Raw genomic sequence first — 22,500 nt, forward strand, 5'->3', positions numbered from 1 at the left:
GCTTTTTCTGTTGATCTCAGTGTTTGTGTAACTCTGACTCTTATCCTATGGCTGTGTCCCAAATGCCACAAACCTGTGTTTCTGTAGACTGCTGGCTCACAGGCTAATTAGGAGTTAGTGAGATTACTGGGTTATAAATATATACATGTATACACACACACACACACACACACACACTGAGTAGAACACTGTACTTTACTATAAAACAGTTGCCAACAAAGAGTCTTGATACAACAGATAGTGTTTTGTAGTGTTTTGGATGCTGTGTTGGTGTCTGTCATAATTCAGTGTGTGATGGATTAGATAGTGTTCATTTGTGGTGTGTGTGTGTGTGTGTGTGCACAGTTGCCTGTGGTGATGCGTATTCCACGGTTCTCTGCGTGGGCTGAAAACTTGTGTGAGATGCAGTTCTCCATCCTTGGTTACGGTGACATCATCATTCCAGGTGAGGTTCATGTAAACACAGCAGCCATAACTGGTGTTACGACAGCCTGAATACCTGATTGTGTCTCTGCAGGCCTGTTGGTGGCGTACTGTCACCGGTTTGATGTGTGGATCGGCAGCTCAAACAGAATCTACTTCATCTCCTGTGCTGTCGGTAATAAAGCTGTAATAAACCATACAAGACACACTAGTTTAAATGTACACTACACTAATTGTGCAATCATAAATGCGTGTGTGTGTCTCTGTGTGTGTGTCTCTGTGTGTGTGCATGTGTGTGTCTCTGTGTGTGTGTGTATGTGTGTGTCTCTGTGTGTGTGTCTCTGTGTGTGTGTCTCTGTGTGTGTGTCTCTGTGTGTGTGTCTCTGTGTGTGTGTTCACAGCGTACACTCTGGGTCTGGTGTTGACCTTCGTGGTCATGTTGCTATCTAAGATGGGTCAGCCAGCTCTACTGTACTTGGTCCCGTTCACTCTGCTCACCAGCGGCCTGCTCGCCTGGAAACGCAAAGAGTTCAAACAGTTCTGGGCGGGAACGACCTACCAGGTGAGAGCTTCTGATTGGACGTCTGAGTGCTTCGTCACTCGGATTGTAATATTTATTTGCGCTTAATAACAAACTGCTTCTGTTCTGTAAGTCAGTAAAATAACGAGGATGGGACATTTTGGTATCTGTTAATATGTGAAGGGTGACCAAGGCCCTGCCCCTCCCCATACCCCTCCTCCTTACCCCAGCCCTCCCCCTCCCCCAGGCCTGTCCCTGCCCCAACTCTGCCCTTCCCCATACTCATCCACCCCTCACCCAGCCCTGCCCCTTCTCCTCCCCCTCACCCAGCCCTGCCTCTTCCTCTCCCCCTCACCCAGCCCTGCCCCTTCTCCTCCCCCTCCCCCAGCCCTGCCCCTTCCCCTCCCCCTCCCCCAGCCCTGCCCCTTCCCCAGCTCTGCCTCAAAATTACATAGAGTATAATAAAGACAAATGATCAGGTCACCTTTAGAGGACACCGCTGTGTCTCCACTCACTAAATTCTAAAAGATACCAAAATGTTTGAATCCTGAGGAAGAGCAGACGACGTCACAGACGACACAGTGGAAGCTGTTAGAGCAGCACCTGTAACAGCTCAGGTGATCAGAGACAGGTGTGAGGAACAGCGCTGACTCTGATCATCTGACCTGCATTGTGAGAGGTGTGTGTGTGTGTGTGTGTGTGTGTGTGTGTGTGTGTGTGTGTGTGTGTTAGACCAGCTGTAAAACTCAGTCTCATTACTTGGTCTCCATCAGGTGTTGGACTCATCCAGGGAACCTTTAATTCCAGGTGGGCTTTTACCTTTCAGCCCCACTCGCTGCTCTTCCATCTGCTGTGTGTGTGTGTGTGTATTTTTCAGCTTTTCTCACATTATGAGCTGCTTTTCTGCTCACACATCATATCAGCTTCCTAACCCTGCTCCTGTAGCCTCTCTGCTTCGAGTAATGAAATGTTTCAAAAGTATTTGAACCCATAAACTTGGTGAAGTGTTACAGCTTTTAGAGTTAGAAGCAATTGTAGACTCTCTTATACCCTCTAATGTAAGCTGAATCTCGTGTGTGGGTGTGCGTGTGCTGGTGTGCGTGTGTGTGTGTGTGTGTGTGTGTGTGTGTGCGCGTGTGTGCACGCTCACCTGTGTGTCATTAGAGGTGTAAGAACTTGTCCCTCTTTCCTCCCTGTAGCAAATATCTGGGCTCTAGGGGGCAGTGTGGCAACATGATTTGTGTTTCAGAACTAATGTGTACACTCACACACACACACTCATTCATTTTCATCTCACCCATTGTGCGTTGAGATGCTAACGCTCTCTGTGTCTGAGTGTGAATAAATGTTTGGTAGTGAAGTGTGTTAGTGTTTCATTCCTGGATCACAGTGACCTAACCATTAGGGGTTAGTATTAGAAACAGGAATGAAACACAGCCTTGAGGACAACAATGTCAGTGAAGTGTTCTTATTAAAATAAAATCAGAGCCCGTGGACTGACATTCGGAGCCCTTTCGCTGTGAAATGCCACAGCTATATTTGTTTGAAACGGCAATAAAAGTGTCTTCTTGACTTGAATTCTAAAAAGAGACAAACTTCTAGTAAGAACACTGAAACACTGTTTCATCAATCATCATTTACTGTTTCTAACTGTGTTCTGTCTCTCTCTTGCTCTCTCTCTCTCTCTCTCTCTCTCTCTCTCTCTCTCTTGCTCTATGTCTCTGTCCCTCTGTCTCGCTCTCAGATGGAGACTCTGAATATCCCAGAGCAGTGAGGAAGTGCTGATCAGCTGGATTTTATGCGAGTGTGAGTGTGTGTGCGCGAGTGTGTGCGCGAGTGTGTGCGCGAGTGTGTGCGCGAGTGTGTGCGCGAGTGTGTGCGCGAGTGTGTGCGCGAGTGTGTGCGCGAGTGTGTGCGCGAGTGTGTGCGCGAGTGTGTGTGCGAGTGTGTGTGTGCGAGTGTGTGTGTGCGAGTGTGTGTGTGCGAGTGCGTGTGTGCGAGTGCGTGTGTGCGAGTGCGTGTGTGCGAGTGCGTGTGTGCGAGTGCGTGTGTGCGAGTGCGTGTGTGCGAGTGCGTGTGTGCGAGTGCGTGTGTGCGAGTGCGTGTGTGCGTGCGAGTGCGTGCGTGCGAGTGCGAGTGAGTGCGTGCGTGCGAGTGCGTGCGTGCGCAGGTGTACTGAGCACTTTAAGCCCTGTGATTGGCTGTATCAGGACCAATACAGCCTTATCACTCTATCTTTAATAAACAACATTAATATCTATTTGAAAAATGGCCTTAATCAGTGCCTCAGGCTCCGCCCACAACACACATTAACATGTGATCACAGTTATACAGACGGTATAAAAACAAGGTGGAGACGAGACACAAACATCCGGAACAACAAAATTTCCCTCGTGAAATTAGTAAGAAAACGCTGGTGTTGAAATGGAGTGTATTCGAACACGGCGTAAGTGTGACATCACAAGCAGGTCATTAATCCGAGTCCCCGCTCCACCTGTCCTGCAGGTACACAAGCGGAATCTCCACCATCACGTGTTGACGTGGCGTGTAAGACGGAGCCTGAGTGATTTTTTTTAATAATGATTTCTGTATCTAATCAGGTCTTTAATCTGTTCTTTTCATACCTTAAATTAAAGATGAACAAATGTTTGACGCCAGTAATAAGTTTGCCGTGATGTTTAACTCTCACTATAATCAGGCTGTTTATGGCTGAATATCACAAACGCACAGAATTCTCACACACACGTTTATGTTCTGATGTTTACTGACACTCCACTGCTCAGGAGTCTGAACCTGTTTAAACGTCTCACGCCTTAACGAGCGGTTTAAGCGATTAAACGCTTTAACGAAGCACAAAGTCACATCAGTTAACTGGAGCATGTGAATAGGGATGTAAACTTTTTGAGCATGTTATAAAAAATAAAACTTGACTGAGACTAAAGTTGCTGTAATATTTACGCTGTATGTTTTAACGGGTGTTAAATAAGGAATAAATCACTGTGTCCTGCTGTCAGAGGACATTCAGCAGCTGCAGGATGGCGTGATGACGTGATGAAGTGATGATTGTTTTCCTCTAACAGCACGTCCCTGTGGGTTTTATTCATTTTTAATAACATCACAACTTGCCATTGACTTGCTCTTAAACTTCAACAGCCTTAAGTCTCTCCATCACACTCGCGTACAATAAAATTATCAGCAGGGTTACTGTTACCATGGCAACGTCCTATAACAGCCACATCCCCGAGTGTTTGATTCTTCTTATAACTACAGACGGTTGCAATTAACGCTTACCGTATAACAGCTATAAACTGTGCTTCCTTCAGCATCCTCACTTTATTCTCTGTAAGATAATAAGAGAAAACAATGCAGCTTGTTACCATAGAAACCACAAAGAAGTGTATTTCAGACACCTCTGAGATCTGACCAAAGCACTGACACTGGAGACTCCTTCAATAAATAATAAGATTTACATCCTCTTACACATCAGTGATTACAGGACCCTCGGCTGAATGAACAACGAGCTCGATAATAAAAAACCTTCTTCAGTGTCATGAGATACTGTTATAGAAAAAGAATCAACATCTTCTGACCAATCACAATCCTGAATCATTAAAAGACGTGTGTGTAGACTTTAACACTAAGTCCAGGGAAATACATGGAAGGTAAACACATAACACACGTGTGTGTCTGTGTGTGTCTGTGTGTGTGTGGTGTGTACATTAGAAAACCCAGAGGAATATTTTAGGTGTGTGTGTGTGTGTGTGTGTGTATATGAAGTTTTGTACCACACTGCGGTGAAATTCATATTGTTACACTAGACTGGAGCAGCAGGGGGCGCTGCAGGGCTGTTACTCATTATGAACAGTATCAGATTCATAAGCAGAATTTCACATCAAAGATATTTAAGAGATAATTTCACTTTTTTTAAGTAAAAACTTTTTAAATGCATTTACACACACAATTACATTTTTATCTCATTGCTAAAATATTGTAATTATTCAAACGAACGTATCGTTTATTACTAAATAATAATAGTTTCAATCTACTTTTTAAAACTACATTAAAAGTATGTGTTTATCCGTGTATTTAAAATAAATCGATATATTTTCCTATTGTATGTATATTAAAAAAAACGTGTATAAATAAAAGAATAAAAATATTTTGTTATCACGTTTCATAGACGTGTTACTGATAGATACACGTAAAATCTATGCTCATAAATATATGAATACATTTCTACACATTTCTACACAAATTCATAGTAACAGATTTTTCCAAACGTTCCAATAATAAATAAATACTTTGTATGAATCAGAATCAGATGTATTTACTCACATTAAGTCTATTTATTTCTATAATAATTCCTTATATGAGTGACTATTGTTTTCCTTGTATATATTTGATCATTTTCTGTAGGATATTATATTATTATTGATATTTTTTTTTACAATAAAGTTATCCACATTTCTTTTCATGGTATAAATAAAATGTTCAGATATTTAAATCTACACAAAGCCCCGCCCACGCATACACAAAGCCCCGCCCCCAAATAGTCCCTCCTAGTTCTCTGGTGTCCTACGGTCGAGACCACGTGACCGTGAGGGGGGGTTGTACGTGGGGGGTGTTACTCCGCTGCGTCGTCACGCAGGCGAACGCGCGTCAGTCGGCGAGCCGAAGCATTATGAGAGCTCCACCTTCCGCTGCTGCTGCTGCCGGAGCGGAGAAAGCGGAGACTCGCGGCTCCTCCCGGGCTTCTTACCTCAGCGCGCTCACACGCAGCGCCGCCGGTAGATGGCTGAAAGCCGCGCGGCAGCTCGGTGAACATAATGGTACGTTCCGCTGTGTGTTTCTCTTTGTGTGTGTGTGTGTGTGTGTGTGTGTGTGTGTGTGTGTGTGTGTGTGTGTGTGAGCGCCTCAGTCTGACATTAGCTTAGCATAGCGGTGTGTGTTTATGTGTAATATTCAGTGTGTTAGCATCATCTACACACACTGTATCTAAACCTGTAACTTCCGTTCGTATTTTAACACACACACACACACACACACACACACACACACACACACACACACACACACACACACACACACACACACACACACACACACACACACACACAGAGTCTCGTGCCAGTGTGTAAACTTCCAGCTCGCGCGCTGCTGCTCTGACTCTCACTGTGGGCTCGCGGGCCGAATGTCAGTCACAGATGTCAGTTAGCCTGAAGCTAAAGTAAAAGCTAAAGCTAACGAACGGTGTTAGCAGGATTTACCCTCTCCCTTCCCCCTACCTACCCCCTTTACCTACCCCTCTCTCCCTGACAACATGTCAGGACTCAGAGCTGCTGTCGGATCTCATGATGAGAGAAGTGAGTGTTTATATTCAGCTGTTTTACCAACGCCACCTAAACACGTCAAAGTCTGTGTCAGTCAACTGTGAGGTGTGTGTTTACCTCAACACTGTTATAGTAAGGTGTGTGTTTACCTCGACACTGTTATAGTGAGGTGTGTGTTTACCTCAACACTGTTATAGTGAGGTGTGTGTTTACCTCGACACTGTTATAGTGAGGTGTGTGTTTACCTCGACACTGTTATAGTGAGGTGTGTGTTTACCTCGACACTGTTATAGTGAGGTGTGTGTTTACCTCGACACTGTTATAGTGAGGTGTGTGTTTACCTCGACACTGTTATAGTGAGGTGTGTGTTTACCTCAACACTGTTATAGTGAGGTGTGTGTTTACCTCCACACTGTTATAGTGAGGTGTGTGTTTACCTCCACACTGTTATAGTGAGGTGTGTGTTTACCTCCACACTGTTATAGTGAGGTGTGTGTTTACCTCGACACTGTTATAGTGAGGTGTGTGTTTACCTCCACACTGTTATAGTGAGGTGTGTGTTTACTTCCACACTGTTATAGTGAGGTGTGTGTTTACTTCCACACTGTTGTAGTGAGGTGTGTGTTTACCTCAACACTGTTATAGTGAGGTGTGTGTTTACCTCGACACTGTTATAGTGAGGTGTGTGTTTACCTCGACACTGTTATAGTGAGGTGTGTGTTTACCTCGACACTGTTACAGTGAGGTGTGTGTTTACCTCGACACCTGTTATAGTGAGGTGTGTGTTTACCTCCACACTGTTATAGTGAGGTGTGTGTTTACCTCGACACTGTTATAGTGAGGTGTGTGTTTACCTCCACACTGTTATAGTGAGGTGTGTGTTTACTTCCACACTGTTATAGTGAGGTGTGTGTTTACTTCCACACTGTTATAGTGAGGTGTGTGTTTACCTCAACACTGTTATAGTGAGGTGTGTGTTTACCTCGACACTGTTATAGTGAGGTGTGTGTTTACCTCGACACTGTTATAGTGAGGTGTGTGTTTACCTCGACACTGTTACAGTGAGGTGTGTGTTTACCTCGACACCTGTTATAGTGAGGTGTGTGTTTACCTCCACACTGTTATAGTGAGGTGTGTGTTTACCTCGACACTGTTATAGTGAGGTGTGTGTTTACCTCCACACTGTTATAGTGAGGTGTGTGTTTACCTCAACACTGTTATAGTGAGGTGTGTGTTTACCTCGACACTGTTATAGTGAGGTGTGTGTTTACCTCGACACTGTTATAGTGAGGTGTGTGTTTACCTCAACACTGTTACAGTGAGGTGTGTGTTTACCTCGACACCTGTTATAGTGAGGTGTGTGTTTACCTCCACACTGTTATAGTGAGGTGTGTGTTTACTTCCACACTGTTATAGTGAGGTGTGTGTTTACCTCGACACTGTTACAGTGAGGTGTGTGTTTACCTCAACACTGTTACAGTGAGGTGTGTGTTTACCTCGACACCTGTTATAGTGAGGTGTGTGTTTACCTCCACACTGTTATAGTGAGGTGTGTGTTTACTTCCACACTGTTATAGTGAGGTGTGTGTTTACCTCGACACTGTTACAGTGAGGTGTGTGTTTACCTCGACACTGTTATAGTGAGGTGTGTGTTTACCTCGACACTGTTATAGTGAGGTGTGTGTTTACCTCCACACTGTTATAGTGAGGTGTGTGTTTACTTCCACACTGTTATAGTGAGGTGTGTGTTTACTTCCACACTGTTATAGTGAGGTGTGTGTTTACCTCCACACTGTTATAGTGAGGTGTGTGTTTACCTCGACACTGTTATAGTGAGGTGTGTGTTTACCTCGACACTGTTATAGTGAGGTGTGTGTTTACCTCGACACTGTTATAGTGAGGTGTGTGTTTACCTCGACACTGTTATAGTGAGGTGTGTGTTTACCTCAACACTATTCAGAATCAGAATCAGATTTATTGGCCAAGTGTATTGATGTTTACACACACAAGGAATTTGGTTCCAGCAGTTTGTGACTCAAGAGTACAGACATAAATAACACTATACAATACAATGCAGACGGTGAGATACAATATAGACAAAATTAGTATAATATAGAATATATAACAGATCAGTTATGTACATGGAGTGTAAATAACAATATTGTGTAATATTATACTTTAGTACAATATACAGCAGCAGTAGTGTGTAATATATACAGATGATGTGATGACTGACAGTCCTGATAATGCAGCACTTATAGATATGAAGCAGTGAATATAATGATGGTGAGGTGTTAATCAGGGTGATTGTCTGGGGAAACAAACTGTTCCTGTGTCTGGTAGTTAGTACGTAAAGTTCTGTAGCGCCTGAGAGAAGGGAGGAGCTGAAAGAGGGTGTGTCCAGGGTGTGACGGGGCAGTGGTGATTTTTACTGCACGGTTTCTGGTTCTTGTGTCGTACAAGTCCTGGGGGGTGGGCAGGGGGGGCACCAGTTATTATTTCTGCTGTTTTTACTGTGTGCTGCAGTCTGTTCCTGTCCTGTTTAGTTGCTGCACCAAACCAGATGGTGATGGATGTGAACAGGACAGATTCAATGACTGCAGTGTAGAACAGCACCAACAGCTCCTGTGACAGACCAAACTTCACTAAGTGATGTAGAAACTACATCCTCTGCTGGGCCTTTTTGATGATGGAGTTTATGTTGCACTCCCATTTCAGGTCTTGGGAAATGTTAGTGCACAGAAACTTGAAGGCCTCCACAGATGACACCGGGCTGTTGGATATTGTGAGGGGTCTTTCCTAAAGTTCACTATCATCTCCACAGTTTTGAGGGTGTTTAGCTCCAGAGTGTTCTGACTGCACTGTAGCACCAGCCGCCTCAGCTCCTGCCGGTATGCAGACTCATCGCCATCTTGGATGAGACTGAGGAGTGTAGTATCATCTGCAAATTTCGAGGGAGAGGGAGAATAGCAGTGGGGAGAGGACACATCCCTGTGGAGCACCAGTGCTGATTGTCTGAGTGCTGGAGGTGACACCTCCCAGTCTCACCTGTTGTTTCCTATCTGTCAGGAAGCTGGTGATCTACTGACAGATTATAGTGAGGTGTGTGTTTACATCAACACTGTTATAGTGAGGTGTGTGTTTACCTCAACACTGTTATAGTGAGGTGTGTGTTTACCTCAACACTGTTATAGTGAGGTGTGTGTTTACCTCAACACTGTTATAGTGAGGTGTTTGTTTACCTCAACACTCATAGGGAATTGTATTATAGTGAATAACACTATTATAGTGAGGTGTGTGTTTACCTCAACACTGTTATAGTGAGGTGTGTGTTTACCTCAACACTGTTATAGTGAGGTGTGTGTTTACCTCAACGCTGTTATAGTGAGGTGTGTGTTTACCTCGACACTGTTATAGTGAGGTGTGTGTTTACCTCGACACTGTTACAGTGAGGTGTGTGTTTACCTCGACACTGTTATAGTGAGGTGTGTGTTTACCTCGACACTGTTACAGTGAGGTGTGTGTTTACCTCGACACTGTTATAGTGAGGTGTGTGTTTACCTCAACACTGTTATAGTGAGGTGTGTGTTTACCTCAACACTGTTATAGTGAGGTGTGTGTTTAAGTAAATATTTTAAAATCTAAAGATTTGTACAACATAAAAAAATCTATATTAAAATAATCATGTAATCATATTTATGTCATTATAGTCATCAGCCTGTTTGTATTTGATAAAATACCTTTTTTGTAATTATGCATGACACTATTTAATTGAAATTTGTGTGTGTATGCTTGTGTGTGTGTGTGTGTGTGTATGCTTGTGTGTGTGTGTGTGTGTGTATGCTTGTGTGTGTGTGCGTATGCTTGTGTGTGTGTGCGCATGCTTGTGTGTGTGTGCGCATGCTTGTGTGTGTGTGCGCATGCTTGTGTGTGTGTGTGCGCATGCTTGTGTGTGTGTGCGCATGCTTGTGTGTGTGTGCGCATGCTTGTGTGTGTGTGCGCATGCTTGTGTGTGTGTGCGTATGCTTGTGTGTGTGTGTGCGCATGCTTGTGTGTGTGTGCGCATGCTTGTGTGTGTGTGCGCATGCTTGTGTGTGTGTGCGCATGCTTGTGTGTGTGTGCGCATGCTTGTGTGTGTGTGTGCGCATGCTTGTGTGTGTGTGTGCGCATGCTTGTGTGTGTGTGTGCGCATGCTTGTGTGTGTGTGCGCGCATGCTTGTGTGTGTGTGTGCATGCTCGTGTGTGTGTGTGTGCATGCTCGTGTGTGTGTGTGTGCATGCTCGTGTGTGTGTGTGCGCATGCTTGTGTGTGTGTGCGCATGCTTGTGTGTGTGTGCGCATGCTTGTGTGTGTGTGCGCATGCTTGTGTGTGTGTGCGCCTGCTTGTGTGTGTGTGTGTGTGTGTGTCTGTATGCACACACTGTAATACACTATAATCAGCTCTATAATGATAATGTGAGTGAGACTTTCTGCCCTGTGTCTCTTACAGGACACTTTTTGTTTGTGTTTGTGTTGTTTTCTCCATCAGAACTCCTCAGGATTCCTCCATACATTTAAATGACAGAATTACAGGCTGTAAGTTTGTTTCATGCCTCTGTAGGTTCTGTGTATGACTGTGAGTCTGTGTGTACAACAGGGTTATTGGGCGTTATAATGTTTTATTAATGACACGTTGTTGTTGTTGTTGTTGTTGTTGAAGTCTGAGCTTGCAGTTAATCAGGTTGTAACCATAGATCATGTTCAGTGTGTTAGTCAGCAGGAGTGTTAGTCACAGCTCATTATACCAGTCTCTTCACACTACACTGAATGAAAGATTAAAGCCCTGCTGCATCTTGCTGATCTCCTGAAGCAGTGTAGCCCAGTGTTAATCTCAAGGATCATCACCTTTCTTCTGGTGGAACATGTTTTTCTCATCAGGAGCTTTCTAGAGTTCTGTAAGTAAACTGTAAATAAACTGGAAGTAAACTGGAAAAATCCAGATGAACAGATATGGTGTAAAAATTGTGCCACAGTGTGTACAAATACTAATGCTGTTGGTTTCTTTCATGTTCCTTTCATTATAACATACGCACACACACACACACACACACACACACACACACACACACACACACACACACACACACATACACATACACATGCGCACATACACAAGCACACACACATACACAAGCACACACACACACACACAAGCATACACACACACACACAAGCATACACACACACAAGCATACATACACACACACAAGCATACATGCACACACAAGCATACACACACACACACTTTGAGTGACATCATGAATTTGATGATGTCACAGCTGACTGAAAACCAGCAATAAGGCATTAACGTGGGAGTTGCCGTAAACATAAACATAAATATAATCCTGTCTGATTATGGGCTTTAAACACTGCTGATTAAGAGTGAGTGTGTGTGAGTGTGTGTTTGAGTGTGAGTGTGTGTTTGAGTGTGAGTGTGTGTTTGAGTGTGAGTGTGTGTGTGTGTGAGTGAGTGTGTGAGTGAGTGTGTGAGTGAGTGAGTGTGTGAGTGAGTGTGTGAGTGAGTGTGTGAGTGAGTGAGTGTGTGAGTGAGTGTGTGAGTGAGTGAGTGTGAGTGAGTGTGTGTGAGTGTGTGTGAGTGAGTGAGTGTGTGTGTGTGAGTGAGTGAGTGAGTGTGTGTGAGTGTGTGTGAGTGAGTGAGTGTGTGTTAGTGAGTGTGCGAGTGAGTGAGTGTGTGTGTCTCCATCCTTGGATTTTTGCCACAGTGTCACATGCTTCAGCTTATCATCACCCTGCAGGACCTGCTCCTAGTGAGCCGACTCTTATTACTGACACGTTCAGTCTCAGGACTTCTGGTACTTTTGGTCACCACATGTAGCTTAACTGCACCTAAGAGGCTTTGACATCACAGACGCTATAAAACTTAAGTCATCTTTTATTAATCTTATGATGCGACGTGAGCTCATCACCAGTTACTGTCTGGGGTCCCCCAGTGCTGCCCGAACAGTGTGTGTAGAACCAGGTTTAAACCTTCAGACTGTAGATGAGTGATGTATTACAGCGGGTGAAGGTGCGAGTCTGCTTCACTCGTTACTCTTTAAAGATCGTTTAACGCTTTATAGGAAATTAACGTTGATGTTTTAACAAGAGCTGGTTTCGCAAAAACAGCCGGACTTTGACCACCTCGGTTTAACGTTAGCGTAATTATCTTTAATCTCACGCGGTGAGTTTATAACAGACAGGTGTGTGTTTATAGAGACGATAATGTAGCGAGCTACGGAGGGACCGAAGCCGTTCACTCGTCGTCTGCATCATTTATTATATTCTTCACGAAAGCCGAAGGGCTGAAGAAAGGGTTCTGGAGGCAAGTAAGGAGGGGCAAGATAGAGGTTCTGCAAGAGGAGCCGGTCTGAAGAATGAGTTAGGACCCAAGGGCCAGAGGAGGTCCCAGGGTTCATGTTCTAATGAACGGGCCGAGGGTCGAATTACAGATGATAGATAAAGGGGATAGTTAACAAAGATGGGGCAAGTGACCGAGGTACAAAAGAGGGACTAAGGGGACGAGTCCTGAGGTAGAGGTTAGGGGAAAAGGAATAAGGGTGGGCTGAGGGGCAATGATCGGTTAGTTTGCTTAGAACTACACCGATGATGATGATGATGATGATGATAACTACCTCTTTCTGTTTACTTAAACCACACCTCAGAGTGCTTCATGGTGCTGAATTTATCCAAATCACATCGTAAGTAAAACACGCGATATTAGTGTTTAAACGGAAAAACACTGTTGCTAGGCAACAGTAAATCCGAAACAGAAAGTTGCTAACGATGAAGATCTCTCTGACGGCTCACCTCGTGTTTTATGGGCAGTGCTGTAGTAAGAGATGTGAACTTTGCATCATGATCATTTTGGAACTACTGGGAAAAAAAAGTGTGTGTGTGTGTGTGTGAGAGCTGTTAGAGATTCTCCGCTGCATTCATGTCTGTGTTCCTAGAAACCCAGTGATGGATTTGTCTGTCTTATTTTATCTGTGTCCGGAGACAGGATTTGTCTTCCTGCCCTCTTACTTATTAACAGTGTGTAGAAGAAGAAAAAGGGGTAAGACAGGAAGAGAGAGTGGGGGAGGGGGGGAGAGGGAGAGAGAAAGGGAGAGAGAGAGAGAGAGAGAGAGAGGGAGAGAGAAAGACAGAGAGAGGGGGGAGGGAGAGAGAGGGAGAGAGAGAGAAGGGGATCATTTAGCCTTTAAAAGTGACACTTACTCTCAGGAGGACGATTCTGCATCTGAACTCTTCATCCACAGAAGCAACTGTGTAGTGCTCTTAGCTTGGAGTGTGTGTGTGTGTGTGTGTGTATGATTATGTTCCTGTACAAGGTGCTGCAGCAGAGAGATGAAGATGTGGATGATGCGTATGAGGTACAGCTGTATTTTACACTCAGAACCTGATCAGTGTTAAATATGGTCTGTAAACTGATTTGTGGGCGGAGCTACGTAGTCGTGTATGATCTCAGGTTGTGATGTAACTCAAAAGTCTTCATTTTTTTATTGACATTATTAGTGTCTTTAGTGTGTAGTGATCTGTAGAGAGTTAGTTTAGTTTACATGGTGTTGGTGGTTGTGATGCTGTGGTTGGATGGAGCTTCTGTTAGTGTGTGACTTGGGGGCGTGGCCTAATTTACATACACCTGGTGTTCATAGTTAATGAGTGTAATGATATAAATCTGCTTCTCTTATTTATCATTCTTTCTTTTTCCTTCAATAGTCATTATTATTCTCTCTTCTTTATTTTCTGTTCCTGTGTGTGTGTGTGTGTGTGTGTGTGTGTGTGTGTGTGTGTGTGTGTGTGTAAAATACCTTATACTGAGGGTTTTATTTATTTAAACTTTGACACACACTCTGGTTTGGGGCACCGCTGAAATTTAATTAAAATTCTTTATTGTGTAAATCCATCCCAGACTGGAGTTCAACAGCACGCGCGCACACACACACACACACACACACACACACACACACACACACACACACACACACAGGCACTTTGAAGACAACTCTAAGCCAAATGTTCCAGTAATAGGGTGTGTGTGTGTGTGTGTGTGTTTTAGCATTCCCTTGTTGAAGGACAGAACTGTTACACTTACAGTAATACTGTTAGCACGTGTAATCTAACTTTTACCACTCAGATATGTGACTGTTTGTTGACATGGTCACAGTCGCAGTCATGGTTACAGAGAGCCAGCTGACATGAACAAGACTGTTATTAAGGAGCTGTGTGTGTGTGTGTGTGTGTGTTTGGGTGTGTGTTTGGGTGGAATGTTTGCTTGTGTGTATACTTGGGTGGGTTGTTGGATGTTCTGTTAGTGATGGGAAGTTCGGTTCTTTTCCCCGAACCGGTTCTTTCTGACAGTTCGATTTAATGAACCAGTTCAAAAATCCAGTTCACCAGTTCTTTTACATCCTGACGTAATGACGTCATTCACAATGAGGTAATGACATAAATTCCATCATCCCGCTGCCGGCAGATATTAATACAATCAATTTAACACATTTGAAAAGTTCTTTGTAATCATAACTTTAGTTAAATACGTTTCTTACATTTAAGTTTTACAACTAAAACACACAGTACAGGCATTAATGTACAAACGTGTGTGTTTTACGTGTCTTAAAGATATAAAGTTAATAAACTAATCTTCATCAACTTACAAAAAGCGGCATATAAAAATACAGACTAACTGCACAACAGTCAATAGTAAAATTAACTGACACATATTGAGTGAACAGTTGTATGATTTTTTTTTTATAAATGTTTAATAGCTTATGACTAGTTACTATCCCAATATGTATAATTTGCTCTGAAGGTTCACACATGCGCAATAACAACAGCTCATCGGTTCTCGGACGCGTCTGAAACAAACAGTTCTCAGTTCAGTGTACTGATGATTCACTGTATCGGTTCAGTGATTCATTCGCAGTATCAACAGCTCGAGCTCACAGTTCTCTCAGCACAACAGGTCTCAGTTCAGTGTACAGGAGTTACATAAACTCCGGGATATTAGTTTATTTAGAGTCGGACCGACTGTCAGGGATGACCGGAAGTGAGGAACTTTAGTAACTTGTGGATCAGCGCTGACTCAAGACGCGAACTGTTTAGAACGAATCAGTCTGATTTAGTGAACCGGTTCATCCAGTTCACTAAAAAGAACCGGTTCAAAAGAACGATTCGTTCACGAACTGGCCATCACTATGTTCTGTGTGTTTGAGTGGGTTGTTGGATGTTCTGTGTGTGTGTGTGTGTGTGTGTGTGTGTGTGTTTGGGTGGGCTGTTGGATGTTCTGTGTGTGTGTGTGTGTGTGTGTTTGGGTGGGCTGTTGGATGTTCTGTGTGTGTGTGTGTGTGTGTGTGTGTGTGTGTTTGGGTGGGCTGTTGGATGTTCTGTGTGTGTGTGTGTGTGTGTGTGTTTGGGTGGGCTGTTGGATGTTCTGTGTGTGTGTGTGTGTGTGTGTGTGTGTGTGTATTTTATAAATGAAGCTGCTTTGTGACAGAGTCCACTGTTAAAAGTGCAGTACAAATAAAATGTCATTACATTATTTATATTTATATTCCTTTATTTTATTTTCTTTGACAGTTTTTTAAATATATTTTGCCTTTTCCTTCTTTCCTTCTTTCCTTTTTTCCCACCATAATCTTTTCTTCTTTGCTTTCTTTTTTCCTTTTCCTTTGTTTTGTGTGTTTCCTTCTTTAACTTTTTTAAACTGTATTTTATATCTTTTTGCTTTTTATATATATTATATTACCTTATTAACTTGTTCTAATAATAGTTTGTGTGAAAGTGTTTAAAGCAGTCACACACACACACACACACACACACACACACACACACACACAGAGCTCCCTGTCAGTGTATGAACCAGGTGCAGATTTAAAGATGGGCTTCAGTCAGTAATGTAGAATATTTATGTTTTGTCTCACTGCAGTCCCAGAAATCCTGGATAGAAAGCACTTTCACCAAGAGGGAATGTGTCTACATACTGCCAGTGTCCAAGGACCCACACAGGTACCTACACACACACACACACACACACATACACATACATATACACACATACATATATACACACACACATACACATACATATACACACATACATATATACACACATATATACATATACACATATACACACATACATATACACATACATATATACACACACACATACACATACATATACACACATACATATATACACACATATATACACACACATACATATACACACATACACATATACACACATACATATACACACACACATACACATATACACACACATACATATACACACACACATATATATACACACATACACACACACACATACATATACATACACACATACACATATACACACACATACATATACACACATACATATACACACATACATATACACACATACATATACACACACATACACACACACACATACATATACACACACATACATATACACACATATACACACACACATACATATACACACATACACACACACATATATACACACACATACATATACACACATACACATATACACACATACATATACACACATACATATACACACACATATACATATACACACACACATACATATACACACATACATATACACACATATACACACATACACATATACACACATACACATATACACACATACACATATACACACATACATATACACACACACACATATACACACATACACATATACACACACACACATACATACATATACACACACACATACACACACACATACATGTACACACACACATATACATATACACACACACACATACATATACACACATACATATATACACACACATACATATACACACATATACACACACATATACATATATACACACATACATATATACACACACACACAATACACACACACATACACACACATTATTTTTACACACACACACAGGGGGTTGGTGGATTTTCAGATTTATAATCCAGCATTCCTGCGCTCAGGTTCACACATGCACAGGAATGTTTCATACACACCTCAGTCTTGGTCCTGATTGGCTCATGCACACCTCAGTCTTGGTCCTGATTGGCTAATACAAATCTTGCTTGTAGATCTTTTTAAAATCTAATTTAAATGAGCTTACATATAATTTAAACATTTTGTGCATTTTAATGTTAATACTGAACAATATGTGTAACTTACACACACACTTTATCATCACACTTGAGAATTGTACCACTGAGCCACTGTTATTGAGGAACTAGTAGCAGCAGATGGTGGAGAAATGTAGTGTATTTGCCTTATAGTTGAGCTCCTGTGTAAGTGTAGCATGTCAGGACAAACCACCCCTGTTGGAGGAGCTGAATCAGGTTCTCTGGAGTCATTGAGGTTTACTTCTGCTGTACCCTTAGGGTACAAACATCTGGGCCTGAAATCTGCATCCTGATAGGTGGATGTTGTATACTGTGTGTGTTTCTGGTGTCTATATTTTTCTCTCTTTTCTGCACACACACACACACACACACACACACACACACACACACACACACACACACGTAGGTTTCAGAAGCAGATGAGTTTCTGACTTTATCACTTGGCGAACTGGGTGTTGGTCATTTTTCCGCAGCTCTGCTCTGAGTTACTGTTTGATTGGTTTCCTGTTTGTCGTGTAACTGTAATGGTTTCCTCTAAGGCCTGAATGTTGGACAAACCCTCACCCTCACATCCTATTCAGTCAATCACATGCTAATCAGACTCAAGCTTCTCTAAAGGACCACATGGCTGTACAGCACATACGCTGATACCAAACATAACTGTATAGAAACATAAACAAATGCAGTATTAATATTTTTATTTTTTATTTAACTTTAAGAATCAGGAGTGTTCAAGTGTTTCTGATCTGACCTCTGTTTCTCTGCAGATGCCTTCCAGGATGTCAGATTTGCCAGCAGCTTGTCAGGTGACTGTGTGTTTGTGCGTCAGTGTCTGTGTGGGCGTCTGTGTGGGCGTCTGTGTGGGCGTCTGTGTGGGCGTCTGTGTGGGCGTCTGTGTGGGCGTCTGTGTGGGCGTCTGTGTGGGCGCCTGTGTGGGCGCCTGTGTGGGCGCCTGTGTGGGCGCCTGTGTGGGCGCCTGTGTGGGCGCCTGTGTGGGCGCCTGTGTGGGCGCCTGTGTGGGCGCCTGTGTGGGCGCCTGTGTGGGCGTCTGTGTGGGCGTCTGTGTGCGCGCGTCTGCGTGCATGCGTGCGTCTGCGTGCGTGCGCCTGTGTGCGTGGGTGCGTCTGTGTGTGTGCGTGCGTCTGTGTGTGTGCGTGCGTCTGTGTGTGTGCGTGCGTCTGTGTGTGTGTGTGCGTGCGTCTGTGTGTGTGCGTGCGTCTGTGTGTGTGTGTGTTTGCCTGTGTGCAAGAGCATCATCACTAATTCCTGCCAGAGTAATGGATTACATATTGAAAGGTTTTCTATGTTTCTCTCTCTTGCGCGCGCGCGTGTGTGTGTGTGTGTGTGTGTGTGTGTGTGTGTGTGTGTGTATGTAGGTGCTGCTGCGGCCGGCTGGTCCGGCAACACGCTGGATTCACTGCGAGTCTGGCGATGAAGTACTCGGATGTGAAGCTGGGTGAGGGGGTGGGGTTAGGGATGAGGTCGAGGGTGGAGCAGGAGGAGTGGAGTGTGGAGAAGCACACAGAGCAAAGTCCCACTGATGCCTATGGTATCATCAACTTCCAGGGCGGCTCACACTCTTACAGAGCCAAGGTGTGTGCACACACTCACACACACACAAACACACACACACACACAAAAATGTGTGAATCTTACAGGTAAATGTACAGTATGTTGTATGAGACACAAGTTGCTTACAGTACTGTGTGTGTTGTGTTTGTGTGTGTGTGTGTGTGTGTGTGTGTGTGTAGTATGTGCGTCTCTCCTATGACTCTCGGCCTGAGGCGATCCTCAGGTTGATGTTAAAGGAGTGGCAGATGGAGCTCCCGAAGCTCCTCATCTCTGTACATGGAGGGATTCAGAACTTCGAGCTACATCCTCGCATCAAACAGGTGGTGGGGAAGGGACTCATCAAGGCAGCTGTCACCACGGGGGCCTGGATCCTCACTGGGGGGGTCAATACAGGTCCGACATACACACACACACACACACACACACACACACACACACACACACACAGAGCTACATGCAGTGATGGATAGACAGATGTGACTTAGACTGAAATATAGAGACTGAAGCAGACAGACAGGGCTGTAGAGACAGACAGACACACAGGGCTGTAGAGACAGACAGACAGACACACAGGGCTGTAGAGACAGACAGACAGACACACAGGGCTGTAGAGACAGACAGACAGACACACAGGGCTGTAGAGACAGACAGACAGACACACAGGGCTGTAGAGACAGACAGACAGACAGACACACAGGGCTGTAGAGACAGACAGGGCTGTAGAGACAGACAGACAGACAGACAGGGCTGTAGAGACAGACAGGTAGGATGTTTGTTGATATATAAACACACTTTACCACTTCACACCTACACACTAACTTAATGACAGCTATTAAATCATCAATTATAAAGGCAGAGCATCAATTATGAAGGAAACAGACATGATTATTAGTGGACACACAATAACACACACACAAACACACGACACAGTAACACTAGTCATTTCTGTGCAGACTAAAAACACACATTAACTCTCGGACTGTGCTGATGATGGATGATTTGGATTGTGTGTGTGTGTGTGTGTGTGTGTGTGTGTGTGTGTGTAGGTGTGGCAAAACACGTGGGTGATGCGCTGAGGGAACATTCGTCCCGTTCTGCTCGGAAGATTTGTACCATCGGCATTGCACCCTGGGGGGTGATCGAGAACCGTAATGATCTCATCGGGAGAGATGTGAGACACACACACACACACACACACACACACACACATACACACACACAGAGCTTCATAGTATCTATCCCTCACATATTACTCAGTGTAAACTCAGTGATTACTTTTACTAGTTGCCTAGATACAGTGATGTCACAACTAACTTGTGTGTTTGAGTGTATTGTGTTTGCATTCCCATATACCTCATTATCTGCCTGTCTAATACTGTGTGTGTGTGTGTGTGTGTGTAGGTGGTAGCCCCCTATCAGACCCTTCTGAACCCTCTCAGTAAGCTCAATGTATTAAATAACCTGCATTCCCACTTCATCCTGGTGGACGACGGCACCGTGGGCAAGTACGGCGCCGAGGTGAACCTGCGGCGGGAGCTGGAGAAACACGTCAACCTACAGAGGATACACGCCCGTACGCAGTTACACACACATCCACACACAGGGAGCTGTACGGGTTTACATAATAGACTAAAAGTGTTTTACAGTACTGTAGGTGTGCAGGTCACTATGTCTAGTGTCAGACCAGCTGAAGTGTCTTATTGTGTAAATAATACAGTATTTTACACTACATCAGGTTTAATAGCCCCAGTTTCTCCTGTCTCTATGTCTAAGGGTGGAGATATGTTAAGTTTATTGTGTGTGTGTGTGTGTGTGTGTGTGTGTGTGTGTGTGTGTGTGTGTAGGTATCGGGCAGGGTGTTCCAGTCGTAGCTCTGATCTTTGAAGGTGGGCCGAACGTGATCCTGACTGTGTTAGAGTATCTGCAGGAGAACCCACCTGTCCCTGTGGTGGTGTGTGAAGGAACCGGACGAGCAGCAGACATTCTTTCTTTTGTCCATAAACAAACCGAGGATGATGGGTAAAACACACACACACACACACACACACACACACACATTCTAGCTGTTCCTTGTTTTTACCACTATAATGTTCTCTTCTCATTTCCCAGTCATCCGACTTTACCAGATCTTTGTTTCAGCTCTTTTATTTTTCTGAGTTAACCCACTTTACTTATTCCCTTGTCTTTAATTTTTCTACTTTCAAGGTGTTTACTAGTTTACTTGTCCTTTAGTTTCTAGTGTCAGCAATGACAAGTTCTAAAAGTGATGTGACATACGGCTAAGTACGGTGACACAGACTCAGAATTCGTTCTCTGCATTTAACCCATCCAAAGTGCACACACACAGCAGTGAACACACACACACACACACACACACACAGCAGTGAACACACACACACACCCGGAGCAGTGGGCAGACATTTATGCTGCAGCGCCCGGGGGGCAGTTGGGGGGTTCGGTGCCTTGCTCAAGGGCACCCCAGTCGTGGTATTGCCGGCCCGAGACTCGAACCCACAACCTTAGGGTTAGGAGTCAAACTCTCTAACCATTAGGTCACGACTTCCCCTAATACAGAAAACTGACCTTAGAATTAATACTACTGACAAAGTTGAGAGATAGAATTGTGTTTGGATTTACCTCTATGAACAAAGTGACTTTGGCCTGGACACTGACATTTCTGTGTGTGTGTGCGTGTGTGTGTGTGTTTACAGTAGTCTTCCGGATGGTGTTGAGGCCGACATCGTCGCGACAATCAAAAAAACTTTTAACTTCAGTCAGAATGAGGCAGTGCATCTCTTCCAGACACTCATGGAGTGCATGAAAAACAAAGAGCTGGTAACACACACACACACACACACACACACACACATTCCACACTGACCATTGTAAGCTTGTGAGGTTTAACTGGTTGTGTATTTTGTGTGTGTGTGTTTGTGGGTGTTGATAGATAACTGTGTTTCATGTCGGCTCAGAGGAACATCAGGACATAGATGTGGCCATCCTAAAGGCTCTGCTTCAAGGTACACGTGTGTATGAGAGAGAGGGAGAGAGGGAGGGAGAGAGAAAGGGAGGGAGGGAGAGTGAAAGGGAGGGAGGGAGGGAGGGAGAGAGAGAGAAAGGGGGAGAGAAGGAGTGAGAGAGAAGGAGTGAGTGAGAGAGAAGGAGTGAGTGAGTGAGAGAGAAGGAGTGAGTGAGTGAGAGAGAAGGAGTGAGTGAGAGACAGAGAGAAGGAGTGAGTGAGAGACAGAGAGAAGGAGTGAGTGAGAGACAGAGAGAAGGAGTGAGTGAGAGACAGAGAGAAGGAGTGAGTGAGAGACAGAGAGAAGGAGTGAGTGAGAGACAGAGAGAAGGAGTGAGTGAGAGACAGAGAGAAGGAGTGAGTGAGAGACAGAGAGAAGGAGTGAGTGAGAGACAGAGAGAAGGAGTGAGTGAGAGACAGAGAGAAGGAGTGAGTGAGAGACAG

At 44.0% G+C, this 22,500-nt stretch overlaps 2 protein-coding genes across 5 annotated transcripts in view; both read left to right on the forward strand.

The window, feature by feature from the left end:
- zgc:123258 (uncharacterized protein LOC641502 homolog) overlaps window positions 1–3,607 on the forward strand; it is an 11,690-nt gene extending 8,083 nt beyond the window's left edge. For 2 of the 3 annotated variants that reach the window (XM_060878457.1, XM_060878459.1), the window contains 5 exons: window positions 346–445; window positions 518–598; window positions 825–985; window positions 1,717–1,750; window positions 2,688–3,607. In XM_060878457.1, the coding sequence (XP_060734440.1) occupies window positions 346–445; window positions 518–598; window positions 825–985; window positions 1,717–1,750; window positions 2,688–2,728 (417 nt within the window). In that variant the 3' untranslated portion in view covers window positions 2,729–3,607. The remainder of the gene's footprint in view (window positions 1–345; window positions 446–517; window positions 599–824; window positions 986–1,716; window positions 1,751–2,687) is intronic. The other variant, XM_060878458.1, reaches the window with a different exon arrangement.
- Window positions 3,608–5,583: 1,976 nt separating this feature from the next.
- Window positions 5,584–22,500, forward strand: part of trpm7 (transient receptor potential cation channel, subfamily M, member 7) — a 38,720-nt gene continuing 21,803 nt past the window's right edge. Inside the window, exons 1-10 of one of the 2 annotated variants that reach the window (XM_060878462.1) lie at window positions 5,584–5,772; window positions 16,237–16,316; window positions 18,233–18,271; window positions 18,842–19,058; window positions 19,217–19,430; window positions 20,084–20,208; window positions 20,439–20,610; window positions 20,882–21,056; window positions 21,749–21,872; window positions 21,985–22,057. In XM_060878462.1, the coding sequence (XP_060734445.1) occupies window positions 5,770–5,772; window positions 16,237–16,316; window positions 18,233–18,271; window positions 18,842–19,058; window positions 19,217–19,430; window positions 20,084–20,208; window positions 20,439–20,610; window positions 20,882–21,056; window positions 21,749–21,872; window positions 21,985–22,057 (1,222 nt within the window). In that variant the 5' untranslated portion in view covers window positions 5,584–5,769. Of the gene's footprint in view, window positions 5,773–13,541; window positions 13,682–16,236; window positions 16,317–18,232; window positions 18,272–18,841; window positions 19,059–19,216; window positions 19,431–20,083; window positions 20,209–20,438; window positions 20,611–20,881; window positions 21,057–21,748; window positions 21,873–21,984; window positions 22,058–22,500 lie in introns of those variants that run through there. The other variant, XM_060878461.1, reaches the window with a different exon arrangement.

This window comes from Tachysurus vachellii, chromosome 9 (genome assembly GCF_030014155.1).
Source record: "Tachysurus vachellii isolate PV-2020 chromosome 9, HZAU_Pvac_v1, whole genome shotgun sequence".
Lineage (NCBI taxonomy): Eukaryota > Metazoa > Chordata > Actinopteri > Siluriformes > Bagridae > Tachysurus > Tachysurus vachellii.